An 11,380-nucleotide genomic window follows, 5' to 3' on the forward strand; every position below is an offset into this window, starting at 1 on the left:
TATATATATATATTTGGTTTATAGTTGCATAGCCTCATTTGGTTTTGGATTTAAAGACGTTTGCTCATGTACTGTATGCACATCATACCTACAGTCTAGGATCAACGCTGGCAGACTAATTGATATCACAGATCTGTCTCTGACCTGATAATACTTGAATGTAATTTGTCAGATAATCAGACAGAATTACCTTTTTTTTTACTTCATTATCTTATCTTGCTATTTGAATTTCTTTTAATTAAGTAGTATTAATAAGTATTAGTGTAGTTGGGTAAACACACACTAGGCAGACCAGTGGCAGACTTTTTGCTGTGTTTATTAGTTAGTAACAATAATGTATTTTGTCCTCAACAGGTGGCAGAGTTATTAAAGCTGCTAGAGGTGCGAAGAGGCCAGGAGGGAGACGATGATTTTATTGAGTGCAACAACATGACCTTAATAAATCTGGCACTGAAATTACTCGGTCCCATCCATGAGAGAAACCTCACAGTCATCATGCTCATCATACAGGTACTGTATAACAAAGCACCTGCTGTATCCAAACTTCCTGGAATAGTCATTGGGAAGTACGTGAAAGTTTCACTGGATGCTCATTTCTGTGTCTCTCCCAGGTGATTGGCAGTGTAGTGGCTTTTGGGATCCGTTATCATCTGGTACGTCTCTTCTATGACGTCTAGACAGTACACCGGGAAAGAGAAGAGGACACTGACTGAGAAAATATGATATTGTTTTATGGGACTGTTTTAAAGGCTTGTGGCTCATCTGCCTTTTAAAACATTCCATTACCTCACTGTTACTTTTTCTGCCTCAGACTCTACCTGCAGTATAGCAGTGCAAGATTCAAAGCTATAATGCACTTCGTAGGACATTTTTCACATACAGTGTCTAAGCATGAACTGCAAGGGTGTGTTATTCTCCTAAATGTCAGTAATTATAAGCAGAAAAAAGTAACTGGGTCTGAATGATCTTGTGTGTCCACCCTGAAAGTATATTTTTGTACTTGTTTTTTTAAAAGGAAAGTACAGTAAGAGGAGATGACTTGTGGTCTTCAGGGCAGACAACATCAGTTGCTGACTGCTACTAAAATTCTATTTGATAACAGATTTGTGAAAGTGTAGGTGATCTAAAAAATATTAAAATATTCACACAGCAGTCCATTGCTTGAATCTGCTGTTGAAGCAAAAATTGCTTTGGGAAAATGTACTGATGCTTTATTTCCCATGACTATCAATCCATGCAACATTATAAAATGAATGAATAAGTTAATATATTTTTTTGTTTGTTGTTGTTTTTTTGTATCTCTGAACAAACACACACAAAATGTTCATTGTGAAGAAAAGCAGTAAAGAGATAAAGAGCCTAAAATCAGACTGAATACAGGGAATTAGGTGGAGACAGGTAATAGAAGCAATATTAGAAGAGCTGAAGTGAGATTAAAGTGTCTGGATTGTTGAAAAGGTTACTCAAGGTCTACAGAATATGAAGGGTGTCCCTCGATATCTTTCATATAAATAGCTGTATTTTTATGACTGATCTCCCCCCCATCATTGTGAAGTGAACTGGCACTGGACTATTTTGCTTAGGAATGTAACTAAAAGCTAAACAAAACTGTTTACTGTTGGGATGGAACCCTTAAATTGAAAAAATAAAAGCTGAGAAAATGAAAATATAAGAGTTTGCCATCATTATTGTTTGCACTGGTTTAAGAAGTAGTCCCTTCTCAATCGTATTATCAGCTAAATATAGAATGTTGTATTATTATCACCTGACTTGAAGTTATCGGATATATTGGTTTCAATCCATTAATGCAAAAATTAAAGTGTATCCAAATCCAAATTGCTTGTTTATGTTATGCTATGTGTTGATAAAAAAACTATTGCACAGCATGGACTGTTTTTGGTTTTGTACGTAAAATCCATAGACTGTTAATATGTACAGGCAATGGTCAAATCCTAATCTGTAAATTGTGAATAACTAAATAAATAGAGTGGCTTAAAATTCATATTGCCTCTGAAATGTAACGGAGTGGAAGCATTAAGTAACATGAAGTAAAAATGCCAAGCGAAGTACTTTGAACTTCAAAATGTTAACCCGGAACTAGTATGAGTATACTATGTTTCAGGGGAGACATCTGCGTGTGCGCTGCACACAGCCTGCCTTCCTCTCGGCTGGCAAAAACAAGTCTCATGTTTACATCACGTCAGTCTTTTTAAACAGCACATTTATGCGTTGAAGTTCATATTCAACTAATCATTTAAAGCTCGTGATGTTTTGTCGTTCGTCCAAGTGTTCCTGCATAATGTTTCTAAAGCTCTAGCTAGTAGAGCTGCTAAATGTTTACAGTCAACCAACCGGTGTTAGCTAGCACCCGTTAGATGCGACGTATAGCTTCAGTCTGTGGGTAATAAAAACTACATTTAACGTCAGCCCATTCGTGACACGGAAGACATGCCACCTAACAAACGGATTCACAAGAAAACACTGAAATTGGAGTGTGAATGGAGCTCTTGTCAGGAGTCTTTCAGCTGGATAGATAACTTCTGCAAACATGCGGAGGGTCATCTTAACAATGCTCTGAACATGGCGGAGGAGGACGAAGAAGAATCAGAAGGTGAGGAGGTTTCAGTGTTATAGTTCAAACCAGCTCCCTGTGTGTTATTTAATGTTTATTTAGAGCTGTAACATTAGCCAGTTCTGTTGAAAGAAAGCATAGCATTACTGTACTGCCAATTTAGCCAAATAGTAGACAACAACTTCATTTACATGCTGTAGTGCTATTAAATAATACATAATTACAAGAAATATTGATCCATTGCTTAACGCCCAAAAGGGTTATGTCGACCAATGCAAACTCCACTTTTTGTGCCAAGGGGAGAGAAACTGTCATTGGAGAGACTGCGGTTTCTGTTCTGTGGAGGGCCCTGAAGAGTTGAGAAGACATCTGTTCTTTCACTGTTACCATACAAAGCTGAAGCAGTTGGGTCAGCAGGTGCTTAATGCCCAGACAGATCTTGGCACCTGCTCCATAGGCTACCAGAACCGCAACGTCATCCCTGAAATCCCAGACAATTTTATCTGCCTTTGGGACGACTGTGAGGTAAGCATGGCAAAGGGAGGTGCTGCTGCTGCTTGTTATTGCTATTAGTCATAGCATCACTTGCCTTAATATACTGACTTGATCTAACAATTTGGGACATTTTGTGCAAATTATATTAGAAGCTAAGCAGTTAGGGTACAGTGACTTGACCTCCAAGTGCACATAGTCAAGATAAAATGGGAAGATTTCTTCTTTCAGTGAAGTAGAATTAAAACATTTTCCTCTTGATCTCTTAATATGTGTTTCTTCTATGCATAGCAACCACCATATGAAAACCCAGAATGGTTCTATCGCCATGTGGAGATGCATAGCCTGAGCATAGATATCCCAGCAGGAGACCATGAATTCCAAATACATTGTGGATGGAAAGGTATGTCATTTAACATGATTTATCTTAAGATCATAGTACAGGAATGTCACTGCAACTAAAGATAACACAACCAATTCACGGTCAAAGAAGTTTAAAAGGCTGTGCACATTTTCTGCTAGAATGTAGGATTGTTGAGTTCTGAGGCTATCGTTCTACAGATTGCGAAGCCACCGCTAAAGGGCGTCCTAAACTTCGGGAGCACCTCCGCAGCCACACTCAGGAGAAAGTAGTGGCATGTCCAGGCTGTGGGGGGATGTACGCCAGCAACACCAAGTTATTTGACCACATCATACGACAGAGTGCCATGGAAGGTAAAAAACCTCTCAGAATTATAACAGGAAACGTAAAAAATAATGTTTGCATTTTGCATCAGGTTCAGTAATTCTTGCTTTGTGTGCTGTAGGTCAGAGGTTCCAGTGTTCTCACTGTTCCAAAAGGTTTGCAACAGAAAGACTACTGAGAGACCACATGAGAACCCACGGTCAGTCTCTCCTTCATCAGTGTTACCGGTTGTTATTCCCATGAGTACTAAAAATACCACACTAATCATTTTGCATGTTTGAGCCAAAAAACCTTAAACTACTAACCTACTAAACCAACTAACAACCATTTTGAACACCGTTCCCTACATTTTTTTGGTATTTTTTTTTAACCTGTTTTGTATACACTTGTTTCAGTTTATGCTCGTACAAAGTGAAACAAGAGAACTGATAGACACCATACCAGGCAACATTTGATCTAAAATACTTCTTGACAAGTTGTCAATTTTATGTTGCCATAAATCCTTTCCCATTTTTTACCCAAACACACACTTCAAATTGACTTTCTGTACCCATAAACCTTAGTAGGTTGTTAGAAATGCCTCACATCTCTGGACCTCTGCATCCTGCGAGAAACTCACATTGCTACGAAATCTCTGCGAAAGATCTGTGTTGTTAAAGCAACAGTGTTGAGTTTTAGAATTCATTTATTTCATAAGGATTTCTTAGCCTGACACCATCATAGCTAAAAATAGGCACTTTTATGACAAAATTGACCATGTGATACCCTATGTTGACAGAGTGAAGGAATCCTGTTGACAACAGGGTGCATTATTATTAGATGATTCAATATCAGCACTGTTTTTTCCTTTTTCTTGTTGGTACAGTGAGCCACTACAAATGCCCACTTTGTGACATGACTTGTCCATCACCGTCTTCACTACGCAACCATATTAAGTTCCGCCACAGTAATGAAAAGCCATACAGCTGCGAATACTGTGAATACAGGTATGTATCCTCTGAATCTGCAGAAATGTAAAACAAGTAAGATTACGCTGTTAAATGCCATTGCATTTTTTGTTTTTGCAGCTGTAAGAATCTAGTAGACTTGCGCAAACACCTGGATACTCACAGCAGCGAGCCGGCATTTCACTGCAACGTTCCTGGCTGTGGCTTCACCTCTCGTAACCTCGGCACCATGACGATTCACCACAAAAGAGAGCATGAGGTGAAAGGCTGAATCTTTTTTTTAATTAGTGTTAATTTTCATTCAGATAGGGAGTTTAGCATCATCTACAGTTCTCTTAATGTTTCTTTTCCGTAATCAGGGGAATTTTGTTGCCCGTTATAAGTGCCATGTGTGCGATCAGTGCTTCACCCGTGGCAACAACCTAACTATTCATCTGCACAAAAAGCACCAATTCAAATGGCCCTCCGGACACCCCAGGTTCAGGTAAGAAACACTGCCAAACCAATCAACCCAGCAATGCTGAATTTGAGATGTGTGGAGTGTTCCAGCCCTGATGGCTTCTTCTTCACTCTGTCAGGTACAAGGAGCACGAGGACGGCTTCTTGCGGCTGCAACTGATTCGTTACGAGAGTGTGGAGCTGACAGAGCAGCTAATGAGTGAAAGACAAAGCAGTCAAGCAGAGGAGGATGAGGACAGCGGACAGATTGAGGAAGAATCCTTGGGGGCAGCTCCCTCAGAGTTGCAGGTAGAACTGAGAGGGGTGCTGCTAGAGGAGCAGAGGATTGAGGGAACCACCGCCAGCGCTGGGGGGGGTCAGGAAGAGGGCTTGTTGTACGTTCTCACTGGAGGTTTGTCAGAAGCAGGGGAGCACTCTGTCATGCAGCAGTTACAGGATACTGCTCAGCAGCAAGGAATGCACTTAGGTTGAATGCCACAGTCCTGCATACACGACCTACACAGACATGACAAGACATTCTGTAGTCAGCTGTGCTGTTTTACAGATGCATGGCACATGCCTGAAATGCTTTTAATGAGGCTGGAAGCACTTAATAATACGTTTAAACGTCTAAATTAAAAGATTTATATTCCATGATGACCAATTCTTGACTATGAGGCTGCATTCACACAAAACCAGGGACACTTGATGTAATTCCTCTTTCAGTGTCCGTTTCTGGGGTTTGATGGGGCAGGAAAGAAGTGGGTTATTTACATGTAATCTGGAGAAAATGTCGGTCTTCTGACTGGCATCACCACATGTAATATGACAATATCTTTCATGAGTTCACCTGGAACTCCCAAACAGCAAGGATGTTAAGGATGTTTCTCTCTGCCATTGTTGTTTCTTGACATAACACTCGGAGGTCCACTGTAACAAGGGATAATTTCAACTAATGTCACCTGTCTTTGCTAACATTATGCTCAATGTGAAAAGCAACAGCAGAGAGACACTGACTTACTTGCGGTTTGGGAGTTTCAAGTAAACTCGTGAAAGACGTACGGTAAAGCCAGAGGCTGCTGTAAAGCCGTCAGTGTGCATCTGATCCCCTCTGACCCCCAAAAACCTTTTCCCATAGACTTACATGGCATTTAAGAGACGTCAGTAAATCAGTGAATACATTTTTTTGTGCTTTACAAACCTGCGAAATGACTCGTTTCACTATAAAAAATTGATCCATTCTGTCTGAAAACATTTGGAAACGCAAGAAGAGCACTATTAAATAATTGATTCTCTGTTCAAGTTAGCCGGAGTGCTTAACAGGATGTAGCCGGCAGAAGTCTCTGGTGCGCTTCCTCTACGGGCCACACAGAAGGAAGTAGGGCCGATCATCCAGGTAATTTTAAACAAAGCGCTTGAATTTTTCTGGCATCATGCACCGCTGAGCAACTCTCATAGGAATGAGCGGGGGCCTTGCTTCCAACACTGTGTCCAGTTCTCTTTATACATCCATGGGCGCTATTTGCTGTTCTTCATTACTGTAGGCATTCTTCTTCAGCATTGAGCTGGAGACTAGAACACTTGTAGGTGGTTGTGCTGTAGGTCCAGAAGAATTGCATCACTCTGTACCTTTGGTACCTGCTGTCCTGGGTACTGTACTATCACGTTTTTAGTATTTTGGTAATGACTTGGTACCAAAGTATCGGTTCTCGTGACATCCCTAGTGGGGAACACAATTGAAAAACAAATGGCCATTTGAGTGGCTCTCCCAAACTGCTGCACAACCCTGCGCTAATCGTTGCAACGCCTGTTTTGGTGTGAATGCAACCTAAGCCTATGTCAGATAATAAACCTGTTTTTATTGCCAATGTTGAGCTTGTAGGCAACCTGTTTTTCATTATTTATTATTTTCAATACATCTATTGTATCTTATACTGTTACATGTGTAGACAGTTGAATACTCCTGCTGTTCTGCCTAGTGGGTTGTCATTCCTCTTAAAATTGCTCTCCCAAATTCAGAAATACATCAACCACACCCTTTGAAAGGTTAGGCATACTGTATGAGTTACAACAATGGCCTGGAAGCATTGTTGTTAACCAAAATGTATGGAATGCAGTAAAGAGGGTTTTCTTATTAGTATAGAGGTTGTACTTTTTTGTTTAAACAACTTGAATAAACTGGTGACACGCAATGTTTGCGAAGATCACATTTGAACTAGTTTTTTGTTGTTGTCTTATTCGGATGTTTTTAAAGGTACAGAGTAAATGTTTTGGTGGTGACAAATATAGAGAGGAATATGCATTGTTTAAATTTAATTCATATGATTTTTGCAAGTCAATACATTGATAGGATCCACCATCTGTACTTCATTATAGCGCCCCCTGCTGAATCTACTGCAGCTCTGATTAAATCATCCTCTGCTTGACTGGAAATTGTGTTGATCTAAAATATATTGACATTGGCTGACTGTCCACTGAAATGTTGAATTATTGAATTGTATATACTATGTCTAGGAGGTGGACTATTTGAAGGCACACGTCTACTTTTATTTCTTTCCTCTGTTTGATAAAATTGTATGTTAAGACCCAAAAATGTGTACTGTGTATTTTACTCGGTCAATACAAACAATATCAGTGCTTTGATGGCAAATATTTAAACAACAAAATTACTGCTTTTCTAACCCTACCAGCTTCACCTGGCAATGTGACCTTCTCATCCACTTTTTGCTTTGATCTTATAAAAAGCTGGGGTAATCAGGTGATTTAAGTGCGTCTTTGCCACAGCATGACATACAGTACGTAGTGGCATTAACTGTGTGTAGAAGATTAGGCAGCACTCAGAGCTTACTTGTTACTTACCGCTCTCTGCTTCTTTCCTCATCAGTCAGTGAACTCGGCTCTACAAGGACCGCTTCTAATGTCTGTTGAGTTTGCAATGAATTAAAATGTAAGAATGTTGCTGCACGGCAATGTGACTTAGACTCAATTCCCAGATCCATCTGCAGCTGTTCCACTGAAAACTGATTGCATCTGAAGATGGCCACGATGAGGTTATATCCACTGCTGTTGCTGTTGTTTGTGTCCTTCCAAAGAACCATTTCTCAGTTTCCTGGATGGATTGGTGAAGTGGAAGGTAGTGGTAAGACCTCCTATAATGGCAATATGTTATTTTTCAATGGTGTTCTGTTCTCTAAGACAGGTTAATGGATCCCTGTTTAACATAAGATCTTTCTTACGCTTGGCCTTGAAGCCTGAAAATATGACCAAGTATGAGGTTTGCATAGAAAAACTTTAAGAACCATTATTATTTTATTTTATGGATGTTTGGGATTTGTCCAGTTGTAGTGTGTTTTAAAAAGCTAAAAATGTTTTACTGTAGGTGAGACAGAATGGGTTTCCCAACCAGATTTCATAGAAGACATATATTGGTCCGGGTCAGCGCCCCTTTGTTTAGGAGGTTGTAAGGCGCGGCACCAGGAGCTGAGGAGAGATCGCTGCGGAGACTCAAGCTGCTGCTGGCTCGGCTACAAGTCCCTGTGCAGAGGTAAGATGACTGACGCTCTACTGACACTAGATAGGATTCCCTCGGTCTGATCAACCTGTTATGAAGCTTTGTGCCTTTGCATTTCCTTGGCTCTGTATGGCAGTGAACTGTGGGAGGCCCGATGTGGACTATAATGGAGAAGCGTATGGTAATGACTGGTGGGTGGGCTCTGTGGTGAGGTACACCTGTCGCCCTGGCTTCATGCTGGTGGGAAACCCTACCAGAACTTGCCAGCCAAATGGCCTCTGGACCCAGAAACCTACCTGCCTCAGTGAGTAAGAACTGACCACAATGAAACAAATATTTTCTGATCCCTGCGAACTGTTAAGCTTATCACGTGGTTTCTCTGTACCTGTCTTTTAGGAATGTGTGCGCGGGGACGCATTGAAATCAGGGAGAGTGAACTGAGTGGGACTTGCAACTCCACCTGCGCATACAAGAGCTACTTTGGCCCACCCAAACAAGGCTGCACTCGGATAGACAACTGCTATAAGAAGGAGACCGGCTGGAAGCGGTTCTTTGCAATGTGTGTCCCTTGCATTTGTGACTGCGCTTTATCATGTGGTGAGAAGCTTCCCCGTCGAGCACAGTTGATGAACTGATGTAAAGTGAGCATGTTGCAATGTTCACTATGGTTAATTATTGCTTTAAACATGAATTTGCTGTCTTTCTTTAAAGAAGAGCAGCAGTAGTAATACTGGTGAGGTGATGCTGCTTCATCCAATGGTGTAGACAAATCCCTCTGCCTCGTTGCTCCTCCTCCTAGTCCATCTGTCTTGGAGGAAGGTGAAACCTTAATCTTGTTTCAAAGGGAGGAGCTTTGGTCGGAGAGGTCAGGAGTCAGAATTAACAGAGTGTTGTGGACCTTATGAGCAAACTGTTTTATAGGTATTAGACTATTTACACCTTTTAATATTTATTGTGGGAAAGTGATACATCTATTTTTTGTTGTCAAATCAAATCTTTATTTTTATTTAGATGGAATGCGTGAATCTGCAGTCACTTTATTAAACACACTTCAAGTTGTCAAAAGCTGTTCCCACTTATAACAGGTGTATGCATCTCACTTCCCAGTGGTATTCATCCTTACTGCACTCAAACCATTTTGATTGGCAGAATGCTTCCAGGCATATTTCTTTATATACATATATATGTGTAGTCTTCAGAATATTTGTTGTATGTAAAGAAGTGTTGCATATCATTTTCAAATAGTGCCATTACGTGATTATTTTTTTTCACGTGTTTCATATCTTTCAAGCCAGTTGAGTGGAGTTTGTGAAATTTGGTGCAAATAATCTGATAAATGACATTGCTCCTCACGGCCACTAGATGTTGCTGCTTTCTTTATTCTCACACATCAGATCTCAACAGTTAGAACAGTTAGGTCTCAACAGTTACCCCCCTTTACAAGAGACAGACAAAAATGCCAAAAAATACAAATCAAGTTTGATCCTCTTTTACATCTTGTCCTGAAGAGTCACTGCTGAACACCTCAGCTTGTTCATCACCGTCGGAGCCAGGTGCTGAACCTAAGGATGATGTGCTCATTTGCTTTAGGTTGGTAGCAGCCAATTCCTGTGAAAAGGGATGCATTTAAATCCGAAACAGAAAGACATTTTAGTTACAAACACAAATTCTGAGAGGAACACAGTTCTCAGTTGTGCTGCTCATTTGACATAGTGTCTTTGCATTAATAACATTAGAATATAATGAGAAACTATTATCACACCCTTTTTAGTTCAAAAACTGAAAATCACTCAGTAATAATGTAGTTGCACTGCCCGCTCATTAACAGCAAAAATCACACCAAACATATTGAAGACAAAGCGTGACTACTATTGTCACAGTAACATTTTTAGAATAATCCCACCAGAAGAAATCCTGAAGCAATAAGTGAAAGGACAACCAATTATGCTGCCTCATTTCATCTCATTAAGTCCCATATGTTGTTAACTCTAGGGAGGATACTCACCCACATCCAGCCGGCTGTACTCTCCCGAGCTTTCTGACAGGATCTCCCAGTACGTCTTCTCATGCTCATTTCCCGCTACTCCATTCACACTCTCCAGCCACGGGCCAAAGTCTGGGTCCTCCTTCAAAGTGAACCTGGCCATACACAAAGAAGTCAGGACATCTATCTAACAGAAACAAGTACTTACAAGCTTGAATATGTAGGGGAAACAGCCGAGCCACCTTTTAAGAATAAAGGACGTCATGCAGAGAGATTAAAGGGGACAATGGGTGGTCTTACTTGAAGTCGGTCTGTGTTTCCTGCAGTCTCCTCAGAACGCCCAGCAGCACGCCTCCCTCCACCACAGAGCTGAAATGGGTCTCAGGAGACATGTTAGAGAGGTCATTCTCCACAGTCAGTCTGATAGGAAGAGTCGCTGGTCCTGCACACCATTTTATATTAAGTTATATAGTGATACTTTACATTATCCATGCACACAAGTTTATTTAAGGTCATGTTTTTTATATTTTCTTGAATATTCACCTGCATCTGTGAGAGATCCTCGTGTCAACAGCAGAAGAAAGCCCGCCGAGAGGAGAGCAGTTGTTCTTAGGGCCATCCTGTAAGATCGGGTCCCTCAGGTGTCTACTGACACTCAAGCTCACTACTTATAGTGGGCCTAACCCTCATTTGTGTGCACACTCCAGTCCTAGAATACCTTTACTCATGCAATCACCATGTCACTTTGCAA

At 40.7% G+C, this 11,380-nt stretch overlaps 3 protein-coding genes across 4 annotated transcripts in view; all 3 read left to right on the plus strand.

Annotated features, from left to right (window-relative positions):
- Window positions 1-1,672, plus strand: part of dpagt1 (dolichyl-phosphate (UDP-N-acetylglucosamine) N-acetylglucosaminephosphotransferase 1 (GlcNAc-1-P transferase)) — a 4,870-nt gene extending 3,198 nt beyond the window's left edge. The window contains exons 8-9 of the mRNA XM_034890836.1: window positions 355-510; window positions 612-1,672. Coding sequence (XP_034746727.1) covers window positions 355-510; window positions 612-677 — 222 coding nt within the window. The 3' untranslated portion in view covers window positions 678-1,672. The remainder of the gene's footprint in view (window positions 1-354; window positions 511-611) is intronic.
- Window positions 1,673-2,118: 446 nt separating this feature from the next.
- On the plus strand, window positions 2,119-7,322 carry hinfp (histone H4 transcription factor). The gene is made up of 9 exons (XM_034890834.1): window positions 2,119-2,611; window positions 2,871-3,097; window positions 3,356-3,467; window positions 3,626-3,778; window positions 3,871-3,948; window positions 4,615-4,735; window positions 4,817-4,955; window positions 5,056-5,180; window positions 5,275-7,322. The coding sequence occupies exons 1-9, from the start codon at window positions 2,449-2,451 to the stop codon at window positions 5,624-5,626; spliced, it is 1,470 nt and encodes a 489-aa protein (XP_034746725.1). The 5' UTR covers window positions 2,119-2,448; the 3' UTR covers window positions 5,627-7,322.
- Window positions 7,323-7,901: 579 nt separating this feature from the next.
- si:ch211-117m20.4 (sushi, von Willebrand factor type A, EGF and pentraxin domain-containing protein 1) lies at window positions 7,902-9,852 on the plus strand. Of its 2 annotated transcripts, none has more exons than XM_034890838.1 (4): window positions 7,902-8,267; window positions 8,514-8,678; window positions 8,782-8,949; window positions 9,042-9,852. In XM_034890838.1, the coding sequence occupies exons 1-4, from the start codon at window positions 8,171-8,173 to the stop codon at window positions 9,278-9,280; spliced, it is 669 nt and encodes a 222-aa protein (XP_034746729.1). In that variant the 5' UTR covers window positions 7,902-8,170; the 3' UTR covers window positions 9,281-9,852. The 2 variants fall into 2 exon arrangements, with proteins under 2 accessions (XP_034746729.1, XP_034746728.1); XM_034890837.1 differs by having other exon boundaries at window positions 7,903-8,273.
- The last annotated feature ends 1,528 nt before the right edge of the window (window positions 9,853-11,380 follow it).

Source organism: Etheostoma cragini, chromosome 13 (genome assembly GCF_013103735.1).
Source record: "Etheostoma cragini isolate CJK2018 chromosome 13, CSU_Ecrag_1.0, whole genome shotgun sequence".
Lineage (NCBI taxonomy): Eukaryota > Metazoa > Chordata > Actinopteri > Perciformes > Percidae > Etheostoma > Etheostoma cragini.